Source organism: Podarcis bocagei (assembly GCF_964188305.1).
Source record: "Podarcis bocagei genome assembly, chromosome: 8".
NCBI lineage: Eukaryota > Metazoa > Chordata > Lepidosauria > Squamata > Lacertidae > Podarcis > Podarcis bocagei.
In genome coordinates, this window is record NC_138133.1 from 11,252,164 (window position 1) to 11,279,864 (window position 27,701).

Below are 27,701 nucleotides of genomic sequence, written 5' to 3' on the forward strand. Positions count from 1 at the left end.
TCACCAGTTTCCCGGCATTGGTTTCAGACCCGGAGCAGCAGTTTCAGAAGATGTAGATTTCATTGGTATTATAGAACAGACCTGTTACTTCTGCAGAGCATTGTTACTTTCAGGCTTTCTCTACATGCAGAGCAATTAGACTGATAAAGCAGGGAAGGTGCCAAGGGCATATTCAATATAGATGCTGTTATGGTCTTCAGTCTCGTAAAAAAAGTTACAGCTATTGAGCATTAGTCTCAAATATCAATATTTTAGCACTTTCTCTTGAAAAAATTAGTTCACAGTCCTTTATCCATCTCAAAAAAGCCTTTGCTGCACAAAACACTTTGATTTTATGTGTGTATGTAAAGCTGATAAAAATATTTTTGAGATGATATTTGTGAATTTAGATACAGGATTTCTTTGTTCAAGTCCAGTACAATCCTTTCTACTGAACTGGATACCATCTAAAATTAAACGGATCGAAGCATTTATTTGAAGAAATAAGCACAATAATAGCTTTTGCAATAGTTTTTATAAGGTAAATGATAGTTTTGGTCTAGAAAAGGGTAGTGTCTCCTATGTCTTGGGCTATAATCTCTTTCCTGGCTAGGGCTCCTGTGTGTTTAAACAGGTGAGTGCTCCCACCCCACTATGATTAATGTTTTGTCAAATAGTTTTCTGTTCAAAATAATGAAATTGGTGTATATCTATAGAACTAGTAGCCTGTCTTCATTCAACTAACAGTTGCTATTTAAATCAACCTCTACCATACTGGCTAGCAATTTGTACATGTAGTACTGCTTGCTTCAGTCAAGTTTTGAGTACTAACTCTTCTTGTGTGGTGGCAGGAAGAGTAAAAAGAAAAGTTGCACAGTACTTCCTATCTGAATATAGCACATCCAACATTGGGAACATCTAAAGAAGGGGTATGATGATGGATTTGAGGAAGGGAATTTTTCCTAACTGGCAGACTCCTTTTACATAAGAATCTCCTTCCTGCCTCTTTTCTTTTCTTTTTTTTTTAAGTCTGATGGGGTGTTCATTCTGTCTGGTAACATCCTGAGTTCTGCTATCAAAGTTACACAACCTTTCAGACCAGCTCCTGGGCAGGGAGAGAAACCTAAGAGGATATTTTAATTTAATTTCCTAAAGCAAAAAGGGGACACAGAACTTTGAGAACCTTGCAAAACAGTTGATTACACAAGAATGTAGCTCAACTATGTCGTACGCATGGAGATTTTAGGACAGAATTCCAGGGAAATGCCTTTTAAAGCCAAATGTCAAAGTAGAAATATTTTTTGGGGGGAGGGGGAAGTCATTGAACTTGGGTAGTAACATGTTGCCTGTTTGAGAAAAGATGGGTTTCAGAGTTTCTTGCAGAAGAGCTCTGCTGAGATACTACATCTTTGCAAGGTTTTTAGAAAAGAAAATACATAACTGCCTAGTGTTGTGTGATTATAATTCACACTCAGTGTGCATACCACTAAAATACACGAGCATTTTCCGTATGCATGCCTACATATTTTATTGCTTAAAGTCACATTTTGTCACGTCTAGAAGCCTATCCTCAGAACTGGAAATTTGACAGCACTGATTCAGAAGAGAAATAAGCTTCACACAAGAGGCATCATTAACTCCAATTTGTCATACTTTCAGGAACAAATGCTTCATGTAGATTCACCCCAATGAGGTAAGTCATAAGTTAATAAATAAGAATGCCATGCTGAATGCTTCTGGCATCACCACCCTGCTTTGTCAGGAAAGGGCTCTCCCATGTACTTTCTTAATATTGGAAGCTGGTGAATATTTTACTTACTGAGGCTGAATGTTAAGTAATTAGTCTGAGCTCTTAATTCCATGATAGATTTTTTTTTAAAAAAAAAGTTGCTGAAACTACTTAGCTGCTCTTTATTTTTAAGCATGAAGTCCGATTCTAGAGTCACGGAACATCTGTGTTCAGAGATTTGCAACTTGCCCATGAATCAGGAAAGTGTGTAGAGAAGCCTCCCACTAGTTGCTGCTGTTCATAATTTTTTTTGGAACTACAATTCCCATAATCGCTGAAAAGTCCATGGGACAACTGATGGGACTTGTAGTCAGAATATCTGGAGGACACCAGCTTGGGGAAGGATACAGGATATCCTTGCACATTCTTAGCAGGGGCACTTCAGTGAGAAACCCAGACTAATAGGTACTTCTGTGCACATTTGCTGGGAAGTGAACTTCACTGACTTTTAATGCGGACGATACCATGCAGCAGACTTAAAAATTAAAGGAAAACGTCATCTTGGTCATGACATTGTAGAGTTGGAAGTGATATCGAGTGTCATCTAGTTCAACCCCTGCAATACAAGAAACTCCAATAAAGCATACGTGATAGGTGGCCATCCAACCTCTGCATGTGATAATACTTTGTGGAAAGTTACTAGAATGTGGGAAATTTTATGGTTAAACCCCTTGACAGTTCAAGCTTCAAGGCCCCAAAATGTAGGTCCCTTCACAACCAGCAATGAGGTCTAGGTAACCAGTTGCCTTCTTCAATGGGGTTATGTTCCAGAACAGATCACCATGCCTTTGCAACATCTGTGCTACTGACTCAAGTGTTGGGATTGTTGAAATATATACAACATAGAGCAAATTGAGTTGTGCGACTCAAATTGAGTCTACTAGACCCAAAACGTTTAAGCAATGTGGACTAAAGTCGCTGGGGGGGGGGTCCCCCGCTGCGATTAGAGGCCCTGAAACTTAAGCTTCATTCATTAGTTTCATAGTGGATCCGCCACTGGTTTAAACACTTGACAGAATGGAGGCAACTCGACAACCCTCTGCCTCTTGGTTGGTTAGGCTGATTGATGGGATGTGGCCAGGGAGTGATGAAAGATGATAATAATAATAATAATAATAATAATAATAATAATAATAATAATAATAATAATAATAAAAATAATAAAAATTATTTATACCCTGCCCATCTGGCTGGGCTTCCCCAGCCACTTTGGGCGACTTCCAAAAAAATATTAAAATACCGTAATACATCAAACATTAAAAGCTTCCCTAAACAGGGCTGCCTTCAGATGTCTTCTAAAAGTCTGTTAGTTGTTGTTCTCTTTGACATCTGGTGGGAGGGCGTTCCACAGGGAGTGATGGAAGATAGAGATGTGAATTTTAAATATTTAACTAAAAGTCAAGCGGCCAGTGAACCCAGGCAGTGTTTGCTGTGATTTGGGCAGCAACCGCAATCCTCCCGCAAAGGACGCAGCAAAGTTTTTGCTCACAAGCCTCGATTCTTATTTCGTGATTTTTTTTGAGTTTTCGAGCACTTAAAAAATGCAGCGCGCCTGTATGCCAGCCAGTCAACGGAGAGCAATGCAGTTTTGGACGCAACTGAATTCTGAACCTGGGAGGGATCAGAGCTAGGAGTTTCTTTGCTGCATTTCCAAGTCAGAAACGCAAATCAACCTCACTGCCCTCACCTGTCAACCTGCAAGACGGATAACGGACTGCACTGCAAGGCTGTTGGTAAGCTATTTATTTCTCGGCCACAATTCAGAACGGTCTGCATTTGGCGTTAAAAATGTAGCATTGCCGGAGGTTTATTATTTCCCCTCTCACGAACATTTCTCGCGAAATATAGGGGTAGGAAAAGTGTGCACCAGCTTGGGTCTGGCCTAGCTTCTGCCTGACCGCAGCGACGCTAAAATCCCGATTAAAAAAAAAAATTCAACTCCGTGGGGAAATCTGGCAGATGCGAACCCGGAAGCTCCTTATGGATGCACTGATCTATTCTTTTTTCCAATCTCTGCCAGGGGATGCCCGGGCGCGAGGCGGTTCCGGGTTGCCGCCCTTGGCTCCGCCCCCTCCGCTCCCGCCTCGGCGCGCGACGTCCGCGCGGTCCTAAAGGTGAACCACTCTACAGATTCGTTTCCCTTGCGCTCTTGCCAATGGCGGCTGCGGCGCCCGGCGTGACGGAGCGCTACTTCACCCGCTGGTACAAACCCGGTAAAGTTGCAACAGCAGAAGCGCCGCGGAAGCTCTGTCTCGGGGCGGTGGCTCCCCGAGCGGCCTTTTCTCCGGGCTGCTGGTTGGGGGTGGTGGGATTTTTATTTGAAATTTATGAAACCCCTCTTGATTGCAAAAAACAAAACAAAACACCAAACAAAGCTCAGAGCGGTTTGCAAAAAGATAAAATATGGATCCGGCGCGAAGGAGGGTTTGCAACAGAGATGGGGGTTGGGGGTCGAATTTGCAGACATTATAAGGGGTGCTGGGGGGGTTTATTTAAAATTTATGAAACCCCGCTTGATTGGGGGGGGGAGCCCCTCCAAAGCAAAAAGACGAAAGGATAAAATCGAGAAAAAATGGTAAGCCCTGCTTTAAAGCATGGAAAAGTTAAAATACAAAAATAGATCAAAACTGCCTTGATTGAAGCATCTTGGGTAAAAGGTAAAGGGTCCCCTGACCATTAGGTCCAGTAATGACAGACTCTGGGGTTGTGGCGCTCATCTTGCTTTATTGGCCGAGGGAGCAGGCATACAGCTGGGTCATGTGGCCAGCATGACCAAGCCGCTTCTGGCGAACCAGAGCAGCACGCGGAAACACTGTTTACCTTCCCACCAGAGTGGTACCTATTTATCTACTTGCACTTGGTGTGCTTTCGAACTGCTAGGTTGGCAGGAGCAGGGATCAAGCAACGGGAGCTCACCCTGTTGCGGGGATTCGAACCGCTGACCTTCTGATCAGTAAGTCATAGGCTTGCCTAAACGGGGATTTTTCTAAGCAGGCCTGCTTGAGCTCAATAGGCATGGAGTTCCAAAAGTGTAGGTGCTTGCCAGGCTAAACGACCAAGCTTTTGCAAATACGGAACAGGGGCGACTGGTGGTAGGTTGTTTCATAAAATGTGTTTGCCACTTGATTGTTAAAAAAAACCCCAACCTCAAAGCAGTTTACAGAAAGAGCAATGAAACCAGGGAAAACCCTACTTTAAGACATGGCAAAAGTTAAACGGCATGAAGATTGTCCCAGTTCTCTAAGCATCTGGATAAAGGTATAGGGACACCTGACCACTAGGTCCAGTCGTGGCCGACTCTGGGGTTGCGGCACTCATCTTGTTTTCTTGGCCGAGGGAGCCGGCGTACAGCTTCCGGGTCATGTGGCCAGCATGACTAAGCCATTTCTGGCGAACCAGAACAGCGCACGGAAACGCCGTTTACCTTCCTGCTGGAGCGGTACCTATTTATCTACTTGCACTTTGACGTGCTTTTGAACCGCTAGGTGGGCAGGAGCAGGGACTGAGCAATGGAAGCTCACCCCGTCGAGGGGATTCGAACCGCCGATCTTCTGATCGGCAAGCCCTAGGCTCTGTGGTTTAACCCACAGCGCCACCCACGTCCTTTAGCATCTGGATAGGATTGCCTTAAAGTTTTTAAGCAGGCAGCAAAAAGGCTATGCAGCAAAGATGCCTGGCTCCATCTCAACAGGCAGGGAGTTCCAAAGTTCAGGCACTGCCGCACCATATGATAGAGTTCCACTCCCAACATCTGGAGGACTGAAAGTCCCCCATCCCTGCTTTACAGGATGCATAGACACATATGCACACTAGTCCAGTAGTAACTGACTCACTCTCTGATTTTCTAAGTCATTTTGGGTTGCCTCGGGCAAGAGAAAGTGGCTAACAAATTTAGTGAATAGGAATAGAATCATAGAGTTGGAAGAGACCACAAGGGCCATCGAGTCCAACCCCCTGCCAAGCAGGAAACACCATCAGAGCACTCCTGACATATGGTTGTCAAGCCTCTGCTTAAAGACCTCCAAAGAAGGAGACTCCATTAATTGGAATAGTAATTTATGTAATTGGAACTGCAGCAGCACATAGCCTTGGGCTGGCCTCATCCAGACCCACCTCTTCCAAGGCCAATCCCTTTTACTCTGAAATGAAGACTTACATTGTGATCCCATGATTCCCATTATGTTACTGATCCCAGGGCAGGTTGCAGCATTAAAAACAATATAAGACGCCTAATGCCCATTCCGTGTTTGCAAGAACTTTAGTGTGGCAGTGCCTACACTTTGGAACTCCCTGCTTATTGAACTGAAGAACTTTTTGGCACCTAAGAGCATTCATTTTTGGGTCTACCCAGATGCTTACGAGGTTGCAGTAATTTTAATGTTTTAGTGTTTTAGCTTTTCTATGTTTTAAAGTTCGGTTGTGAATTTTTCTTGATTTTACTGTTTTACCATTGGTAAATCGCTTTGAGGTTGTTGTTTTTTAACAATCATTTTTTAATAAATTATACGTTTTATAAAATTAAAAGCAAAAGGTTTGCAACTGCATTTCTTGCAATTAATCCCCTCTCAACCAGGCTTTAGCCTTTCCACACTTCCTTGTTGTTGTTGCCTCCCCTGCTATAAGAAACAAAAACGGTCAGCTTCTTGGGCCAAGAACTGTGTTTACATAATTTCAACAAATTTCACCCAACCTCATCTCTGCATGTTTGTTTTTTTTTTGTCTGGAAAGTTATTTATTTGATGGTTAATTCCCTCCTCCTCAGATGTCAAAGGTAATCCATGTGAGGACCATTGCATATTGCAGCATTCTAACAGGTAAGCCTTTTTGCAGCCCATTTATTTACATGTTAACTTGGAACGGCTTTTGTGTTCAGCGGGGGGGGGGGGGTCACTCCAAGTAAGTGAGCAAAGGATTTGCTCAATAGCTCTTACTTATTAAGAGATTCTTGCCTCAACATTGAGTCAGTTGAGATTAGCTGCAGTCAGGCGCACATCTAAGGGATGGTGCAATTGATCTACGTTGTATTGTTTTAAATAAAATGTGCATTAACTTACTTATTCGCAGCCAGCGCTGGATTGAGGCCTTTTAGGGCAAAAACTTGCTCTCATGAACAAAAGCGATAGGTTTACTACACATAAGAATTTTTGCAGCTTAATTTAGCTGGATACACCCTGTAACTTTAAAATGTTTTCCTACCTAATTTTTGTACTGGTTATTTCTTTGTACTTTTGGAAAACTGTTTTGAGAAGGCTTCTGGCTTCGTCAAAGTAACTCATCCATAATAAAGCGGGGCTTCCCAAAGTAACATAATTTACTGTATTCAGTAATTTCCCTAGCAGTTGGCTCTAGAGAAGTCCAAGCAGTTCATTGTTCTAACCTCTTTTCTTGTAGAATCTGTGTTGTCACTCTCGCAGAGGCTCATCCTCTTCTTCAAAAAGGAAAATCCATTGAGAGGATTAGTTACCAGATCAGTGCCAACTGCAGCAGGCTGCAAAATAAAGTTTCTGGGAAGTCTAAACGGGTATGTCTCATTCCATTTTTTAACTTGGCTTTAGTGTGATTGTCTAGTAATAATTCTTTTTTTAAAAAAAAAACACCGATTCTGCTGAACTTAGAGGAGGAACAGTTTTTAAAATATTGTTATCTGTAAGGGGGTTATCAGTACTTACAGAGAGGGGTTAATATGGTATAGACTAAAATAGTATGTGTCTATTGTTGGCAAATGTATTTATGAAGCTATTTTGTTTGAAAGAAGCCCATCTTCCCCCTTTTCCTAGTGACCTGCGCGGCTTGCTTCCTCTTCTGACTTAGGGAAGATTAGATTGCATTAAGAAGAGGGTCTCTGCCTGTCGGTATGATCCATCATACTTGAATTCCCTCCCATATTCTTGCTAGAAGGAAAACAAGAATAGTCTGAGGCGTTACCTTACCGCTAAGGAGAGGCCAGGCTGCCAGTTACTAAATGCCAGTTGAGGTTTACTGAAACAAAGTCAGGGCCTAGAGCCTAGAGCAAACTTTTCCAGCAGGGGGCCGGTCCACTGTCCCTCAGACCTTGTGGGGGCTGGACTATATTTTGGAAAAAAGAAGAAAATGAACGAATTCCTATGCCCCACAAATAACCCAGAGATGCATTTTAAATAAAAGGACACATTCTACTCATGTAAAAACACCAGGCAGGCCCCACAAATAACCCAGAGATGCATTTTCAATAAAAGGACACATTCTACTCATGTAAAAATACGCTGATTCCCGGACCGTCCGCGGGCCGGATTTAGAAGGCGATTGAGCCGGATCGCGCCCCCGGGTCTTAATTTGCCTACCCATGCTCTAAACCTCCCTGTCTTCTCACAAAACCCTCTCCAAACCACATCCTCCACCCGTCCTGCTCTGTTTCAACTTCACTTGTTTTGGCCTGGCTAGACTTTGTCCTTGAAGTGTGATGATGTCTTCTGCTTATCTTGAGAGGGTGTGAAAATCTCTGAATCTCTGGAGCCAGATTGCAGCATACTGTATAAGGAATGAGACACATCCATTGCTGTTTTGTCTACTGTCTCCGCGAACCACAAGTTGCTTGCAGAGACCACAGAAGACGGCCCCCCTCCCCCCCCCCCATTTCTAATCCTGGTGTCAATTGACTTGGGCACCACTGTAAGCATTTCTCTGAAGGAGAAGGGTGTCCTCAGCAAAAATCATGCTATCATTCCCCCTCATCCCAAAGGCTTAATGTCAGGTTACAACAGATGTAAGTTTATACTGGCAGCCTAATGGGTTTCATAAAGGACCCTGGATCTGAAAATGGGTTTCCTGGCATTCAGAATCTAATGCCTATCAGTTTTGTCCACATTAAGGAAGGAAACGGCATCTTGCTTAATTTAGAAGCTTTTTGTTCAGAACAATAAAACAAGGTCCCTGGACTTTTACTGCTGGCAATGAAAGCTGTCAGGCTATTGCAGAGTTTCCTTTTCTCAGAGTCTTAATTTGTATAACCTCTGTTTCTCCCTAGGGTGCTCAGTTCCTAACAGAACTTTCCCCTTTGTGCCGAGTTTTCTGCTCAGATGGAGAAGAGTATACCATATATAGGTAAGCAAGAGAGTTTTGTTTACCTTGCGTTGCTTCTACCATTCGAGAGTTTACTAAACTGGAAATTCTTTGCAGCTGTATAAGAGGGAGATTGATAGAGGTGAATGAAAACATTCTGGACAGTCCACCTCTGCTGCAAGCCAAGGTCAGAATTTTAAGCTAGCTCTTAGCCCTTCTCTTCCTTCTGCATTCTCTCTTACTTTTTGTCTCACTTCTCATGTTTTCCCCTCTAGCCTTCCACAGATGGGTACATAGCAGTTGTATTGCCAAAGTTTGAAGAAAGTAAAAGCATAACTCGGGGACTTTTGACGAGGAAAGAATACGAAGATGTTTTGTCAAAACGCTTTAATTCCATTTCTTGATAAGATGCACAGAATGAGAACTCATCATTTTACTAGCAGTCGCATGAACTGAGCGAGAATGCTTCCAGTATACCCCACAATAAAGTGACTTCTCTGCTTTCGTACTTAACGCGGAAAGGAGAACTGAATAAAAACGCTTTGAATTTCAAATAGCAACAGGTCTGAGAATTTGTTCTTTTTTCAGCGCAAGCAAGCAATTTAAAAAAAAAAAAGCACTTTGAAGGTTCTTTTATTAACAAACTGTCAACTTAGTACTTAAATCTCCAGTGATATCAGTGGAACTTCAAGAGAACTTAATTTTGACTGTGGCATTTAAAGGGGAATTGCCAAAAGACAACCGTGTTTCCAGTATCAGCAGAAGTTTTGTTTACCTATAGTTTATCATTTCACCCTCTACTTTATGAAGTGAAGACTAAATCTTGACAGAGTGGCATCTATCTACCATTAACAAGTTTGTTATTTGGAAGAGTTTAATGTTGAAATGTACACCTGAGCGAAATATTGTGGATGGTTCTTTCATCCAAACTACAAGAAAGAAGATTCCACCTAAACATTAGGAAGAACTTCCTGACAGTAAGAGCTGTTCGACAGTGGAATTTGCTGCCAAGGAGTGTGGTGGAGTCTCCTTCTTTGGAGATCTTTAAGCAGAGGCTTGACATCCATATGTCAGAAGTGCTCTGATGGTGTTTCCTGCTTGGCAGGGGGTTGGACTCGATGGCCCTTGTGGTCTCTTCCAACTCTGTGATTCTGTGATTCTGTGAGCTAATGCAATAACTAGACACTCCCTAGCTAATATGGCCTTTTCAGTCACATGGTAATTTGAGAAGGATGCTTAACCTTTCTCCTCACTTGCCCCTTTTCTACACAACCAGCTTTTTGCCTCCATTGAGAGTTTGGGATAGGACTGGCGTTGCAGAAGAAAAGAGGCAAGCAGGGGACAAGGACAGAAAATAGATGGCGGGGAAGCCCTTATTCCATACTTTGCACATCAGAGTAATGTGCAAAGTAATGAGTAATGAGATTGGGAATTCTCTTTTTGCCATTAAATGTCTAATTTTTATCCTAAGGTAAGAGAATAAAAAGGAGAAATTAACCACAGCCACATCAGTCATTGCCTAAGTTTCTCAGGTTTGCAGGACTCTAAATAGGGGTTGAATAATAGCAAGACTTCAGACCAGAGCACTTCAATAACTACAGCAAACATACATACATACATACATACATACATATATACATCTCAAACAAGAATGAAGAATGTTTAGTTTCTACAAAACAAGTAATGCCCTCTTTGTAGTGACTGGTTTTAACAGCTACAACTTACTTCCAAGTGGAATTATATAACCTTTGTTAGCTACCTAAAACTGAGGGATAAAATTTTACACTTAAAGCTGCAGTCCTAAGCTCACTCACTAGGGAGGGAAATCTCACTAAACTCCCTGGGAGATATTTCTGATAAAATAGCTTAGAGCATACGACACAAATTTTACTGACTGTGTGAGCGTACTATAAAAACAAACAAGACAAACACAAGCTCTTAACTAGCTGGCTTCATCAGCACTAACAAAAACCTTTACTTTTAGCTTTGTAAGTTGGTAAATTTGGTGGTGTTCTTTAAAAAAAAATAGTGAGGTTTTCAGAAGGCTTTTATCCTTAAAGCTTTCTTGTAACTAACAAATGCTTTCAGAAGAAACAGCAGCATGGAGACCTTGGGACCAAATCTTGCCCCTAAAGAGACTATGCCTGCCTCTTTCCCTTCCTCCTCTCAAGGTAAGAGTGGGACCTGTGGCAACAGAACCTGTTTGCAGGTCACTTTAGGAGGGACGGGGATAGATTCTAGTCCCATCCGTTACTCCCTTTTCAAAAACACTCTTCCACAATACCTATTTTCAGACCAGGGTCCTTAGTGGTGACTGTTAAACAAACAACAAAATACCAGTATTTGTCCGTCCACTCCATGTAGCATATCAAAAGACTATCCAGTTCATGTGCATAAAGATCTATAGCAGCATCTTTGGGGTTGTAGAGTAAGACATTCATAAATGCACGGGATTACAAAAATAGCGGTATATATTAATAGTGAACAAAAAACGTATTCATTTTACAAAAATATGCAGCCATTTAAAGCTGTGTGTTGCTTTTGTTAACTGCCAAGTACCATGACATCTATTAGATGTGAAAAGGTTACAAGAGCTTTTTCTATCCTGGTTTCACCTTTCTCAAAAGAAAGCAATTAGGAGAGGCTTAGTGTACAAACTCTCATATGGAAATCTTTTTGTTCCCAAAAAGCGCCTTAGAACGGTTTGTTCTCCAAAACACTGAGGTATGCGACGTGTTGTTCCAAGGATTTTATCCCAAAGGAGTCTGCTCTCCCAGCCAGGCCACCACTTTCTCTTGCTACGGTCTGCAGGCCATTTTCTCTCCAGGGATGATGGGCTCTAAGATAGTCATTTCCTCCTCTGTGCTGCAATAAACGTAATTTATAAATACAAGTTGTTGCTCCATCCAGAAATGGGTTCATTTTGCCCTTGAAGCTGTCCCAGAAACTCCAGTGGGTGCAGAATGCTGCAGCGAGGCTCCTCACGGGGTCTCTGCCATGGGTGCATATTCACCCAGTGCTTTTCCAGCTGCACTGGCTCCCGGTGGAGTACAGGGTCAGATTTAAGGTGCTGCTTTTGACCTTTAAAGCCCTTCACGGCCTAGGACCCTCATACCTACGGGACCGCCTCTCCTGGTATGCCCCACGGAGAGCCTCAAGGTCCATAAATAGCAACACCCTAGTGGTCCCGGGCCCTAAGGAAGTTAGATTGGCTTCAACCAGAGCCAGGGCCTTTTCAACTCTGGCTCCGGCCTGGTGGAACGCTCTGCCTCATGAGACCAGGGCCCTGCAGGATCTGATTTCTTTCCGCAGGGCCTGTAAGACAGAGTTGTTCCGCCTAGCCTTTGGCTTGGAGCCAATCTGATTCCCTCCCTCTCTTTTTTCCTCTCCTCCTCCTGCGATGAGGCTACATTTTAATATTGTCTTTTAATTTTGTTTTTAAGTTGTAATTATTCAAGTTGTTTTTATTATTGCTTGTAAGCCGCTCTGAGCCCGGCCTTGGCTGGGGAGAGCGGGGTATAAATAAAAATTATTATTATTATTATTATTACATTTAGATAATGTGTGCATGCCCACTCACCTTTCTTAGTAACCTGCAGCTAAGCGGAAGAACGTGGGCCAGCAGATCGAGAATATACTTTGCTTTGTGAATGCACGCGTCCACCTAAACACAGAGTAAATCTGGGCATCACAAAAAAGTTCACGAAATGCCACCTGTGAAAATTGCTTTCGCACTTTTCTCAAACACATTTATTAGTGGCTCAAACTCCACTACGATTTCTTCCCTCCACCGTCACCTTTTAAGGATAACGAGCGCAATCCAGTAGGAAGTTTTCCTGCACGAGGCTTAATTAAAGGAACAAGAATCACATGAAGACACAATAGCACACTTGCATGGTCCCAACTCTCTTAAACTGCTCTCTTGCAGGATTGAATTGGATTGAAAGGCTTTAATCAAAGAACTAGCTGTCTGGCTTTCAAGCAATGAACCTGTTACATTTTTTCAATGCCTTAAAGGTGATTTTTGTATTGTTTTTGGAAGAGTCCTTAAAAAGGTAACCTCTCTCTTTTAAAAAATGCGCAAATTTAAGACAGCCCACCATTTATTATTACTTTTGAGAAAGGAAAACAGGCATCTTTGTTTTCTTTAGGGTTGGGAAGCAAGCAATATGCTGAATACTTTGTAGTGAGCTTAAAAAGAAGACAATTCATGGTATCTGTGTTACATTAGACATGCTTTTAAAACAGGCCTGAGCATACATTCTACAAGGTGCTGATAGCATAACAAGATTTGTCCTTGCTTTTTAAAAATCTGGGACCCCTATTTCTTTGTAGGAGCAAGGAAACTTTTTGGAGCACCACATTTGTTTCCAGAAGACCTGTTTGGCTACGATTTTTTTTAAGCATCACCGTATAATTGTAAAATGGCCTCCCAAGTTGAGACCTGGCTAATTTTAGCGACATAATAGCACCATACCACCTCTGCCTGCTCTATTCAATACACACAGCTAAATAATATGTGTGATCCTCAACATTAGTCATACTCAAAGCAGGCTTACTGATTTCACTGAGTCTACTCTCGGCATGACTAACACTAGGTTTTCTTCCTTCGACTACAAAAAAGAGAGAAGATTGAAAGAGCAAGTTCATTTGGCAAAACTGTGTTTAAAATTTATTTAGAAGCTTACCTTTGTGAAAGTTGCAGTTTTGCCCTGAACAGGGGTTTTGGCTGTTACCTGAAGCTGCTGATAAGCAGGGACCATTTTGTCAATCTCCTGTAGAACCAACGGCTTGTCATCATCTTCCAGCTGAAACGAACACATAGATGCCTCTAAGATAGGAGAGCTAAACACGATGGAATTTATATAAGGGGAAAAGGCTAGAAACCAGGCATGGAAGCATCAAGAACATAAATTTTTAAACGCAACTTCTTTTCATATTTGGAATTTGTACAGTACCTGATTAGAAAACGCAAGGAGAGCCGAGGCGAGCTTAAGTCCTTCTGCAGCAAAGGCCTAAGACAGAAGGGGGAAAGTTAAATGCAAACCTAAAAAACAGTCAACACAAGAGATGAGGGGAGGTCCTACTCTCAACAACAGGCCTGGAAACCTGTTGAACAAGTCAAATGCAGCTCAAAAGGAATACACTTTAAAATACTGTTGTTTAAGAGAGACAGCTCACTTAAAATAAATACACTGGTGTAAGTGTGTGTGTATTTAATAATACATCCACTGGCTGGCTGCAGTCCCCTCCCTTTTCCTTGTAGCCTATTCTGACCTGCAGACTCGAAAAGACCTGCTCCGAAAGAGAAACGGAGGCATGGGTATATCCAGGATCACATGTCCACAGTTTGAATGATATATATGGGAGGCAACACAGCAATATTCTTACTGTCTCCCACCAGAATAAAACTGGGAGGAAAGATTAAAAATCAACTGGGGGTGAATGAAGCAAGCCCCACTTCTCTTCTCCGCTCCCAAAATTACAATCAATACACAGTTCACATATACGGAAATCCTTTTTAAAAAAAACAAAAAACCCTCAAGATACATACAAATGTACTTATTAGATTTCCCCCACCTATAAATGATACCTAAGAGGAATAAGGTTTAGGGAAAATATTAACCTAGACAAAAAGTGCTATATTCATTAGGCAACCCAAAAGCCCCATGATTTAATTGCTCGGTGTTTTTGCTAACATGTTGTTCCAGGAATTAATTAAAACATTTTGCTGACAGCATCTTGAAAGTAGTTTGCGAACTCTCTCTTGGTTGTTCATTACCTCTGACTGCTGAAATAAATCCTGGGTGGTTTTCAGCAGCCCTTCCCCTCTAAAGAAAAGAGAGAGAGAGAGAAATAATAATAATGATAATAACAATTCCAACACACTAAAGACAGTTTAATCTACAAAGCCCTGTGATTAGGGCTCTGGAGGGCTGGGGCAGAGAAGCTGAAGACGTTGTGCAGAGGTGGGCGACTTGTGCTCCTCCAGGTGATGGATTGCAAGTCTCACTATTCCTGGCTGGGACTGATTGGAGCTGCAAGTTGGACAACTTCTGGAGTTTCTCTATCTGTGCTTGAGTGGTCCAGAAAAGGCTCTGCCAATGAGAGAACAGCTCAATCTCTTGGTTCTGCTCCAGACTTGGGCATCGCTTTGGCTGAAGATACAGGAGCACAGGGATTTTTTTTTATCAAAACATCCCTCGCGACATGAGAACGAGCTATCTTTGCTGTAACTACATCAAGGTTACTTAACTTGAAGGTGCAAAGTAAGATTTCAACTAAGGGTGAAACATGGAAGGCCAGTGTAATGAGTTTTTTTTTAATAAAAAAATAAGTTGTTCCTGTCTTGCTAGTGTTCAGAAGATGAAAGAACAGTGACCTTAAAAATGCCAGCTAGACACTTCTCAGGCTTTGCTGATGGCCGCCTTCCCCAGGATACAAAACCAAGTACACACAAGTGCGGATGGGGGGGGGGGAATCTCTTTCAATGCTGCAGGGGGGGGGGCAACTCTTAGATTATGGTTACAAGGCGTCTCCGTTTCCCAGGGACAGTCCCTGGCTTTATAAACCTGTCCCCGGACAAAATCCGTCCCCGGAATGTCCCTGGATTTCATTTAATGTCCTGGAATTTATATTTTAAGTGTTGTCAATTTATTAGTAGGGAATGAATGCTTCGTGATTGGTTCAACAAACAAGACACATCATATGGGGACTTTGAGTGAGGCAAAATGGCGGGTGTCACGGCAGCGAGCAGCTCCTGAAGCCAGCCAGAGCCAACTGCACTACCAGGCTGGCTCCGGGCTGCTGAGACTGCCGCTGCCGAGGGGGAACCGGGGACGCCCGGCGCGTCAACTGGAGGAACCGCTGAAACACACACACACCCCGTGTGACCCAAATCGAGCTGGGAGAGTGTATCCGGCCACCCGGCCAACTGCCCAGTGGCGCTCCAGGGCCAGTAAAAACCCCAGAGCTGATGCAGTGAGAAGGAGGAGAGGAGAAGGAAAAGGGAGACAGAGAAAGAGGAAGGAGAAAAAGAGGGGAGCCCTGACCTTGCTGTGCCCTTGCCGCTGCTGCCACTGAGGAGGAGGGCAAGGATATGTGGCCGAGCCCAGGCCCGACCCAAGCCTACTCCATGGTGGCTAGCTCTCCAAGAGAGCAGGCTGAGGCCCAGAGGAAGGCCGCGCGACAGAGGAGACTATAGAAGAGAAGATATTACTTCTTTAATTTTTTAAATAATTTTTTTCCTCTTTTCGAAAGAAAAAAAAAAGTGTTCCCGGATTCTTTGGAAAAAAACAAACTGGTAGCCTTATCTTAGATGCAACTCAGCAGCCCCACAACATCCCCTACAACATTGCAAAAGATCCTAGGACCCACCTGACAGGACTGCGTGGTATTTCATTAATGCCCCTAAAGAGCTTCTGTCCTAGGCAGCCGTTTCTGCAGCCAGATGGCACACGCTATACCTCAACACCAAAAAGCTGTAATGTATATATTTTTACACAGCATAATCACTGCACACGATGGCGCTTTTCAGGGCACTATGCTGAATATGCATCTGCTGCAAAAGGCACCACCGGCGCATTTAGCTCCCTTTGTCCCTTTATAGCATCAAAGTAGGGCTTGTGAAATATTATGACGTCCGCCATCCCCTTTCCCTGCCTGCCTGCCAGCATTGTGGAGAAAAAGAACATTATAATCTGAGTCAAGTTCTAGGAGCTTTCACTCAATGATACAAGGGAGAGGGGAAGGGAATACAGTGGCCATTTTCACGTTCAGCCGCATGTTTAGTGTAATTTCTTGTTTAGCCTTCAAATTAACATGAGCAAAGAGAGGTCTCAGCCCCAAGGAAAATACAGTGTCAAGTCTGGCAAGAGGAGGGCAGAAAGATGAAGGCTAACAAGAATAGCTTCCTCAAACTGGTTCTCTTCAGAATATTCCTTCAAACCATGATTTCTTCTTCAAACCATTCTCTCCTTAATATTCCTCCCTCCCTCCCTCCCTCCCTGACCCTTTTGTTTTTACCTTGTAAATAAGAACATAGAATAGGCCATGCTAGACAGGCCTTGCCCATGCCGTACAATCTCGTTTTCAGGATCATCCCACTTCTCCATCTCGGAGTCGACGCGCGCTGTCAGTTTATGCAGTTCTAAGCCTAGTTTCCCAAGTTTCATTTGCTCCTGCAAGTGATAAAAGTTACTTCCTTTTTGCTTAATACACCATTCAGCTTCACAACTACTGTACAGAAAAACTGTACTAGTGGATTAAGAAGTAGTATCTTACCTCACTATCAAGCCTGACTGGCTTTAAGGCTTTCATGTTTGCATTATGCTTCTGTTAAAAAAGAAGAAGAAAAGGTTTACCGAATGGAATTTGCTTTAAGTGTTACTATGAATCCATCAAAGGGATGAGGAATGGAGTCAACAGGTGGATTCCCAAGAATGTGTGTTTTTTCAATAAAGCTCTTCCCTCCAACCCCAGACTCAAAATGATTGAATTCAAGGAAGGATTATGTTGTTGGGTCAGTGTTGGAATGAACCAACTGCTGTTCTCCTTTCATGGACTTCCTGCTATTTAAAACCCCTTCCTTATGGGCTCACTGAACACAATAGAAGTGACCCATGGCTGTTGCTAAAATTTCAGATTTTTAAATATGTGAGTAAATTAGGCAGCTAGCACAAAACTCTCAACTTTGATTGGCAGTTCTCCAGGTTATGAAACAGTCTCCTATATCACCTGCAATTGCATACTGACTTCAGTAGGCAACGTCATGAACTGAACTACAGGGGTCTTAGGCCATGGGTAGGCAAACTAAGGCCCAATCACCTTCTAAATCTGGCCCACAGATGGTCCGGGAATGAACGTGAGCAGAATGTGTGCTTTTATTTAAAATGCATCTCTGGGTTATTTGTGGGGCATAGGAATTTGTTCATTTCCCCCCAAAAAAATATATTCTGGCCCCCTACAAGGTCCGAGGGATAGTGGACCAGCGCCCTGCTGAAAAAGTTTGCTGACCCCCGTCTTAGGCAAAGCACTGCAGTTGAGAAGATTACCCAACTTTCTTTTTTGTTTAGTTACCGCTGCTTCCTCAAAGAAAACTACCTTCTATAGCCAGGATGGCTATATGAGGTTTTCATCAACCCTCTGTAAGGGGGCAAAAGAAAACTAGACTTTTAAAAATTAAGAGTATGGTGGCAAATAAGGAGGAGGTATGTGGAATGGAGCAAATTAATTTTTAGTGTACAGTGGTGCCCCGCAAGACGAATGCCTCGCAAGACGGAAAACCTGCTAGACGAAAGGGTTTTCCGTTTTGGAGGTGCTTCGCAAAACAAATTTCCTATGGGCTTGCTTCGCAAGACGAAAATGTCTTGCGAGTTCCTGCGGGGTTTTTCCCCTCCCCCCTTTTTCCCAAGCCGCTAAGCCGCTTATCATCTGATCCTAAGCCGCTAAGCCGCTTATCAGCTGATCCGCTAAGCCGCTTAACAGCTGATCCGCTAAGCCGCTAATCAGCTGATCCGCTAAGCCGCTAATAGCACTAATGGGCTTGCTTCGCAAGACGAAAAAACCGCAAGACGAAGAGACTCGCGGAACGGATTCTTTTCGTCTTGCGAGGCACCACTGTATGAAAAAAAGGTAAATGCAGCAACCCCACAAAAGTGAACTTACCCCCGGCCTGGGCAGCGACAGGTACACACGCTTCTCTCCTAAGAACAACACATTAAGATTTGTCATGTAGCTTTCATGCACACCTCAGACTTACTTCTTTCGTCTCTTTAGGCTTTAAAAAAAATCTTTTTAAAGAAAAGAGCTACCTACCTTTAACAATTCCTCTTCACGGATTCTGCCATGGCTTTCAGTATATAAAAGGGAAATTCTGCTACTGCTTAAATTTGATTCTTTGTAGACCTGGCATGTTGAGTAGGCCCCCTTCCTTTTCTAAAATCTTCTAATACCTTTCTGAATGCCCAAGGAGAGGGAGGGAACTATTTCATGGGGAAAAGAACGCCCACATCACACAAGCAAGTGCAGAAATGAGTTGGGAGTCTGCCTTTCTCCTGGTAATTTCTGATAATCTCAGCTAGTTGTCTTTCCTGCCCTACATCAGTAGTTTTCAAGGAGGGGTGAGGTGGTTGTATGTCCACGGAAGCATTATTCAGAGGATTCTGATGGCACCTGGGTGGCCCAAAAGAGCTTGGCGTTCAAACCAGAAAAGTTTAAACACACATCTAATTAACATCTGACCTGCTGTGAGTGTCATCGAATGGAGAGATCTGCTAGCAAAACCGACTGAATGGCATCCCCCAAGATGATTAAGAAAGAGTATTTGGAGTGGCGTTATCTGGAGAGTCACAATCTGTGTTAGCATGCTAGTAAAATAGCTACAGTGGTGCCCCGCAAGACGAATGCCTCGCAAGACGGAAAACTCGCTAGACGAAAGAGTTTTCCGTTTTGGAGGTGCTTCGCAAAACGAATTTCCTATGGGCTTGCTTCGCAAGACGACAACGTCTTGCAAGTTCCTGCTGGGTTTTTTCTCCCCCCCCTTTTTCTAAGCCGCTAAGCCGCTTATCAGCTGATCCGATCAGCAGATAAGCCGCTAAAAGCCGCTAATCCGCTAATCCGTCAATGGGCTTGCTTCGCAAGACGAAAAAACCACTAGACGAAGAGAATCACAGAACGGATTCTTTTCGTCTTGCGAGGCACCACTGTAGTTATACTGGGAACCAGAAATGCTGTACAGTCTCAAACGCCTTGTGACTCGAACGTTTTGGCTCACAAACCTGGAAGGAAGTGTTTCGGTTTGCGAACGTTCTTTGGAAGCCGAACGTCTGACATGGCTTCCGACTGAGTGCCGGAAGCTCCCGCAGCCAATCAGAAGCCGCGCTTTCGTTTTCGACCGTCGAATGGACTTCCGTAATGGATTCCATTCGAGAACCAAGGTACGACTGTACTCCTTAAAAGTTTAGCCACCATCGTGACTGAGACATGCTTCCCAGGAGGTGCTCTATCAGAGAGGAAGGGTTGGCATACACCCCTTCCAGGGCACAGATAATCTCATGTGCTGCAAGCCCTCTGCACAAAGCCCATTCATGCCCACAAAAACGGAGAGGATCTGGAAGATCTGTGACATGATCTATCAACATCTGTGCAACAGAACGGAGGGCAGGCAATGGAGCAAGTAAAGCAATTTGGTCTGCTGGACCAACCCATGTACAGAAGACTGGAGAGAATATCCCAGGCCATGCGATTCAGGTGTTGCTCTACTAGGTGGTAGATCTGCTCCACTTCCCAGTGGGGAGGAGTTGAGGTGGACCGCATGGCCACCCACTCCCTACCGGGGGCAGGGGACTTTGTCCCTCGTTGCCTGGGGGATCCCGGCCACATCAGAGCCCGGCCAGCCAACCCGCTGGCCGGGGGGCGTGGCCGGGTCCGTTTAAATGGAGGAGCGAGCCAGAGGACTTCCTCTTTGGCTTGCTTCCTCAATCACCCGCCCTCCCTCCCTATTTGCAGCTTAGCACTGGCCTTGCTATGACTTCGGTTGGTCGCCTTGGTTGTCCGAGGAGCCTGGTAGGAATTTTCCCACTTGGCAAATGGCCACTTCGTTTTCGCCTACCCCGTAGCAATCACCACAACTTTGTTAGGGTTGCGGTTAGGCATTGTTTGACCTTGTGTGGGGGAGGTGAGGTGTGGCCATCACCTGCCCCTCCATGCTTAAGGGTTTTCCGTTAAAGGAATCCAGGGGTGTTGATCTTGTCCGAAGCCCGGTTGGGGGGCTAAGGCCTTGACACGACCCCGACGGGAACACCAGGGGGAGCTTGAGTTGGTTCGCATTGACAGGGCTCCCCCTACCGGTGGTTTACCCTTACTGGACTTCCTGCACAGAGGGCAGGAGTCAAATATAGTTGGGTCCACTCAATGCCTAAGCCAATACCACTCACATTCTGTAATTCAATAAAGTTGTGGCCAAAATTTGCCCAATAACATAAACCTAATATCTGCATCCTTGTGTGAGTTATTTCCAACAAGGGGGTGGCTGAGGCATGGCCACTGTGGATGTCCAAAGATCAGTCCAGCTCAGTGTTCCAAGTACTTCATGGTGCCTTCGCTCACCCCTGGCTACTGTCAATCAAAGGATGAGAGTCCCTCAACATGGTATGAGGAAAGGGCAGAATGTCTGGCAAAGGGAAAGCAGAGTGGAAAGATGGAAGTGGTTGAGACAGAGGAGGAAGCTGAGAAACATTTCAACAGGGGTGGCGTCAGCCGAGGGAGTTGCGGAGTCGCTGCTGAAATAGAGCCCACGGCACTCCGGCTTCTTCCACGAAGGAAAGAAAACACAAATCAGATTGGAGCCAAGCAGTTCGTTGTAAAAATACACTTGGTTTATTAGAAAGTGTCCAGCACATTTTGATTGCTCTTCAGTCTTTAACCATCACCAAAAAGCAGAGAGCGTTTGCCTCGCAGACATCAAAAACATACCTTTCCCATCACATCCCCCACGTTGTAAAGTGACAGCTTAAAAAATTACATTACCGTAAAAAATATGAAGTTTGTAAATTAAGGGGCAGGTGGAGGGGACTAGCCCGCTAAACTTTCAGTCCACTTAGTATATAGGCTTAGCTATCTTCCTGACAAGAACAAACTGAAGTGTTAACTGCAACTTTAATTATTATCAAAGAAATTAAGGGATGTTTCCTCCTGTTATCTAGAATGCTACTATTGGGTTGTTGTTGTTGTTCTCTAGCAATGGCGAAGGCAGGCTCAATTTTGTGATAAAAGAATTCAGAGAACACCCAGGAAGTTTATGTTGTATAAATCCACAGGGTGAAATATTTTGCTCTGTCACTGAGCATAAATATGTTCTTTTTTAAAAAAACAAAAAACACCAAGCCACAACAACCCAATGTAATATGCTGAATTGGAAACTAATGCCAGCTGCTGCTTTCAAGATAAAAGCCATATTGACCTGGTTAAACACATTCAATCCCATTAATCTGAATGGGAAAATTAAGACACGTGCTGAAAACCACCCTTAAGAAGTCAATGGGACTTAAAAGCGTTTCACTTTGGCAGTGCTATGTCCTCTGCTGTGTTTGAATCCAGCTTTTTCCTAGTGCTGACTTGCTGCAGCTTCCAACAAGGCCAGATAACGTTATTCATACTAAGTTTAAACTAAGAATCAGAGCTACGTTGTAGGTCCTAGCCACAACATAATTTGGCTGATAAACAGATACATGAAACAAACAATTCATAAAGAGGGAGAGGAAGGGTGTTACATTACATTCTTTCAAGACAAATTTGCTATGCAAGCCTAATTTAGGTCCTTACCCTGTGGTACTTATTAATTCTGCCACATGATATATAATTGACAGGCTCAATTCAGAGCATCATCTAAATCAGGGTTGGGTAGCAATGTTGTTGAGCAACAACTCCAACCATCACTGAGTTTTGGCCATGCTGGTGGGACTACAACATCATCTAGAGGACCACGGATCTAAACCATTTTTAAGATCAACTGTGGCCAAGTCTGTGTGAGCCTCAGATACAATCCCTCCTTTCCTAGGAGCAAGAAGAGGAGAGACACAGAGAGAGAGAGAGATATTCCATTTTCACTTTGGAGAAAAGCACCGTTCCCTGTTACTTTCAAACTCAGAAGGGTGTGCTATGGTCTAACCGCAGTTAGTTAAAACAAACCAGGACCAGTTGTGGTATTAGAAAGCAGTTTGTATGCATTAACTGGCTTTGACAACCCATACACATCAAAGAACTGTGGTTTGTCCTAAAGTGGGAACAGAAGCTTTCTCTCTCCATCTCTCAGATGTTATGTGGGGAGTTGGAATGAGCAGGACAAAGTCCCATGCAGCTCATTCACAATAATCTGTGATTGGCTGAACCAGGTCCCTGTAGAATTTGCGAGATGGAAGTGCTGCAGGTTAATTTTCCTCCCTCAATATTTACATAATAAATTGGTTGTGTGGATTTTCTTTTAAGCATGTGACAACTTGTGTGTGTTGCCAAATGGGGACACATACGCACGACTCTATATTACCCTGCAAATACAGAGGGGAAGGGCATAAATCACACCCAGGTTTAAGTTTTGAATTGAATTTTTCCTTGAATGCCAAGTAATCACTTTGCTCTGGTAGGAAAAGTCTAAATGTTGCAAATTGGTTTAGATTTCTACCCCTCTTCCCCATTCCCCTGGAGGACGAAATTTAGGCCATTTCATGAATGCACAAAAAAAGATAACTGCATAGTATGTAATATTTTCTAAGTTTGCTATGAAATTATAGCAAACATTCCATTGGCAATTTCATACAATATAATTTAAAGTGCAACAACATTGTACCAATTGGAAAGTTTAAGGGCATTTAGGCATTACTCACTCCTAAACTGGAGAGGTGTGCTTTGGGTTTAGAAAGAAAACTGATAGTCTCTTCTTCTAGGGCAGGCATGGCCAAACTTAGCCCTCCAGCTGTTTCCCACCATCCCTAGCTAACAGGACCAGTGGTCAGGGATGATGGGAATTGTAGTCCCAAAACAGCTGGAGGGCTGAGTCTGGCCATGCCTGTTCTAGGGCAATGTGCATCTGAGTCAGCTGGGACAAATCAAATGCTTAGACCGGCTTCAAATTTTAAGCAAAAATTGTGCTTGTTACTGTTTCTGTCCACAGAAAACACATAAAGTATGAAATAGTCCCTATAGTCATGGGAAGCAGTATTTGACCGGTCACATTTTTCTTGTGTGTGCTCACTGCAGAGTTAGGAGACACAACACCTTGTCCTTTACACTTTGTGCCTCAGTCCATTAAGATTCAGACTGAAATTAATGAAACTTAAATATGACTATATTAACTTTCCCCACTGATTTCAGAGGAACCTCAACATGACCAATTCTCTCTCTGGATTGCAGCCATTGCGTTCGACATGGGAAAACACTATTCTGGATTTGATGAAGAGTCAATAATTCCAAAAGAAACCTGATTCTATGAGTCGGAAATAGTTCCTTCCACCTAAAAGACAGGGCTCATCGGGGTGTTAAGCATCTAGCAATGCCTGCAGGCTATGATTAGTCTTCTTGATGTGACTTCCAACAGTTTCAGAACTACAATGTTAGATCCCAACAGATGGAACCAAGGCAGCAAAAGGACAAAACGGAAGCTTGTCTCGAGTGTGCTTCTGGTTCTTTTAAATATACTTCAGGAATAGAAATGAGACAAAACAGGTGAAAGAGGAACACAATCTCCTGTTCACTATGCCGTATCCGAAGAGCACTCACTCATATTCCTCAAGCCATTTCTTTTTCTTTTGTAAATATCTATTTGATCCAATAGCCCACCATGGGGCAAACAGGAATAGATACCCATTTAAGAAGGATCCCATTGTTAGCAAGCAAAGCATGCATCATGACAAATGGCTGTTTTGCAGCACTAGCCAGCCAGATTGGGTAATGCACAGTTCTTCTTTCAAACCAAACTTCCAAGCAGGGCATCAAAGTGTCCTCCTGCCTGGACAGGGTCAATCATTATGCTAAGGATGCAAGAGAGCTCTGCTGTAGAGAACTTGACTGGGAGCTTTGGAAAAGGGCTCTTTGCAAAAAGGGAATAATTTTGGCAGGCTGCAACTGCTTGTCCTGCAGCTGTAAAGGTAAAGGTAAAGGTAAAGGGACCCCTGACCAATAGGTCCAGTCGTGATCGACTCTGGGGTTGCGGCGCTCATCTCGCTTTACAGGCCGAGGGAGCCGACATACAGCTTCCAGGTCATGTGGCCAGCATGACTAAGCCGCTTCTAGCGAACCAGAGTAGCGCACAGAGACGCCGTTTACCTTCCCGCTGGACTGGTACCTATTTATCTACTTGTACTTTGACGTGCTTTCGAACTGCTAGGTTGGCAGGAGCAGGGACTGAACAACAGGAGCTCACCCCGTCGCGGGGATTCGAACCACCAACCTTCTGATCGGCAAGTCCTAGGCTTTGTGGTTTAACCCACTGCTGTAGTGCTGCAGAAAAGCTGCGCTTGCTGAAATTCTTCTTCTACAGAACTGCTAAGGCATCCTGCCCTACAGCAACCTAGGAGGAAGTCTACTTGTATATGTCACTATGGGTGAAGGCTGATGCAGTATTGAAGCAGAAGCTACAATGGGATCTTCTCCATTGCTGTGAACTCTGTTTCTATATGGCTTCTGCTTCCAGCCACACTTCACAGTTCCTATACCTTCACAGGTATACAAGTCCAAGATAGTCAGGACCAGTGCTTTTTTTTCTTCTTCTTAAAAATGTTTAGGGGTACTCTCATTTTGACTCAAGAAAACCACCATTTTGTAGTTCAAATCGGGAAAAATAAATACAGTAAATGGACAAAAGTAAAAAGATTCACAAAAGGGATGCGGTTGGCGCTGTGGGTTAAACCACAGAGCGTAGGACTTGCCGATCAGAAGGTCAGCGGTTTGAATCCCCGCGACGGGGTGAGCTCCCGTTGCTCGGTCCCAGCTCCTGCCAACCTAGCAGTTCAAAAGCACATCAAGTGCAAGTAGATAAATAGGTACCGCTCAAGCAGGAAGGTAAACGGCGTTTCTGTGCGCTGCTCTGGTTCGCCAGAAGTGGCTTAGTCATGCTGGCCACATGACCTGCAAGCTGTACGCCGGCTCCCTCGGCCAATAAAGTGAGATGAGCGCTGCAACCCCAGAGTCGGCCACGACTGGACCTAATGGTCAGGGGTCCCTTTACCTTTACCTTACAAAGATTCACAAAATGTTTAGGGGTATTCCTCCCCCCCAGAAAAAAAGCACTGGTTAGGACACTTGTAGATTTTGGCTCTCCTAGCAGAAATGCAATAGGAAACTGGGGAGGATAAAAGACTAAACACAGACTTCCCCTTTGGCACTCTGCAGTAAAAGCTACCATTTTATGTCGGGTTTTGCTCTAATATCGAACCTTTGCCCTGAGTTTTCCATAAAACGCACAACTGAATCAATACATCAAATGCTACAATTCTATAAAATGAAGTGTGGCACAATTCAGTGGGGTGGTGGTGAAACCCTCCCTAAAACTGAAAAGCTGGAATTAAACTTATCTGAAGAAAATTAAAATTATGCTTAGAAATGAGAAGTCTCTTGATAAATTAACACCGAACAACGCCTCGGGCAAGACATTAAGAGAGAGATTTGCTCTTTCACAGTTTCTTTTCTACATGCCATACAAATACCAGGTGACTTACCCACCACAGAAAATAGGCCAAAAGTTGCGTAGAGTCATCAGAGAGATCCCATCCAAGCAGAAAGGATAGCAGTTTAAAAATCAAATAGCTACATTCACTACATTGTGGAGCGAGAAGTATGAGAGCAGACAGTACAGAAATAAAAGGGTGTTTCTTTTGCAAGAACACTGGACAGTTTAGGTCAGACAGAAAGAAAGGCGTCTCTTTACAACCCCCTCGCAAAAAAAATATGAATGTTTCCATTGTTTTGTATTACTAAGCATTTCCTGAAATTAAGGCTTGAAAGTGTATTGCTGCATCTCCATAAAGAGCAAAACCTATAAAGTACTCTCACTGTATAACATTTATCCCTCTAAAATAGTGGTTTTCAAACTGTACCACCCGGGAGCTCTTTAAAGGTTTATCAGGGCTCCTCAGTGTTGGACAAGCTACTTTAAAAGCCTTCCTTGCAAAGCGCAGCCTTGGGAGAAACTGCAGGGTACATCATACAATATAACCCCAATTAACAGGGAGCAACTGCTAGGCCCAAGAAGTGAAAATGCACCCAGGAACATCCCCCAGAATCCTATGCAATGTGCAGAAGCTCCAAGGCTGACAAGCAAGGGCTCCTCAGTTGTCCAATCCAAAGAGATAGGGTTCCTTGAGGTGCGAAGCTCGAACTCACTTCTTTTAAAGCATTAACTGTGAGCATGATCACACCAGACTTATGGAACGCTCCTTGTCAATATTCAAGGAACCCCGAATTTACAAAAGGCTCAATCTCAAAATCATACTCACTAGCCTGGTTTGCACGTGAACAACAAACCACGGCTAGAATTATGAGCATGAGCTGCAGTGAGCCTAAGATTTGTCTGCTACCCACTCCCTGTTGGCGCAGCTGCAAGGAGGAGGCCAGAAGTTTCCACTTCTGTCCAAACCGTAAATTTTGTTAACTATGTTTAGTGAAAGCAAGTCAGCTTTATAAGCTATGGGTTCAGAGCTGGCTTGCTCACACTAACCATTGCATATCTTTCAGTGCCAGGCAAAAATGTTTCTCTATAACCAGGCCCTTGGAGAGGGGTTATTGGTCTGTTTTTATATATTTTGTGTTATCATTTTGTATATTTACGTTATGAACCACCCTGTAATCTTCAGATGAACATACATATTTATATACCATCATCATCATCACCATAGCTAAAACTAAATGCAGTCTCCCCACGTACGGACATCATAAAAAGCTCTAAAGCAGATATGAAAACTTTTTAAGCTGCTCCTTTCAGCCACACAAGGGGAGCGGGGAGCATGTTGAGACCATGGCTCCCTACAACTCGTCCTCATAAGACTAAACCATGGTTTAGCGCTACGTGCTAGCACAGCCAATATTTCCCTAAAAAGGTGAAACCGGACTGATTCAGAGTGACTATCTAGAGTTATTATTTAACTACTTCACACTAGCACAGCATCATGGGTACTCCAAAGTTTGCTGGGCTAATAAATGCAATAGTAAATTACGTGTTTCTAAACACTCAGTCGACATACGCCAAGAAGCTCTGCCAACTGGACCTCCATGTCATGTATCTGCTGCTTTTGGAGCTGCGCATTTGCTCTGCAGGCTTCACAATTTGCAACGTAGCAAATACGAGGGTACCTATGGAGCTGCGTAAAATGTTAAGTGGCCCCAAGTTGTCCTTTGTTGACCTTAT

General features: G+C 43.6%; 2 protein-coding genes across 5 annotated transcripts in view; one reads left to right on the forward strand and one right to left on the reverse strand.

The window, feature by feature from the left end:
• Positions 1 to 9,366, forward strand: part of ABITRAM (actin binding transcription modulator) — a 183,849-nt gene extending 174,483 nt beyond the window's left edge. For 2 of the 3 annotated variants that reach the window (XM_081206660.1, XM_081206659.1), the window contains exons 2-6: positions 6,531 to 6,582; positions 7,160 to 7,289; positions 8,772 to 8,848; positions 8,924 to 8,993; positions 9,082 to 9,366. In XM_081206660.1, coding sequence (XP_081062786.1) covers positions 6,531 to 6,582; positions 7,160 to 7,289; positions 8,772 to 8,848; positions 8,924 to 8,993; positions 9,082 to 9,210 — 458 coding nt within the window. In that variant the 3' untranslated portion in view covers positions 9,211 to 9,366. Of the gene's footprint in view, positions 1 to 3,832; positions 3,982 to 6,530; positions 6,583 to 7,159; positions 7,290 to 8,771; positions 8,849 to 8,923; positions 8,994 to 9,081 lie in introns of those variants that run through there. The other variant, XM_081206658.1, reaches the window with a different exon arrangement.
• A 1,451-nt stretch (positions 9,367 to 10,817) lies between these two features.
• The window catches only part of CTNNAL1 (catenin alpha like 1), a 57,803-nt gene continuing 40,919 nt past the window's right edge, over positions 10,818 to 27,701 (reverse strand). The window contains exons 12-19 of one of the 2 annotated variants that reach the window (XM_081206242.1): positions 18,473 to 18,510; positions 17,090 to 17,140; positions 16,832 to 16,986; positions 14,589 to 14,637; positions 13,765 to 13,821; positions 13,495 to 13,614; positions 12,387 to 12,470; positions 10,818 to 11,671 (exon numbers count right to left, since the gene is read on the reverse strand). In XM_081206242.1, the coding sequence (XP_081062368.1) occupies positions 11,501 to 11,671; positions 12,387 to 12,470; positions 13,495 to 13,614; positions 13,765 to 13,821; positions 14,589 to 14,637; positions 16,832 to 16,986; positions 17,090 to 17,140; positions 18,473 to 18,510 (725 nt within the window). In that variant the 3' untranslated portion in view covers positions 10,818 to 11,500. The remainder of the gene's footprint in view (positions 11,672 to 12,386; positions 12,471 to 13,494; positions 13,615 to 13,764; positions 13,822 to 14,588; positions 14,638 to 16,831; positions 16,987 to 17,089; positions 17,141 to 18,472; positions 18,511 to 27,701) is intronic. The other variant, XM_081206243.1, reaches the window with a different exon arrangement.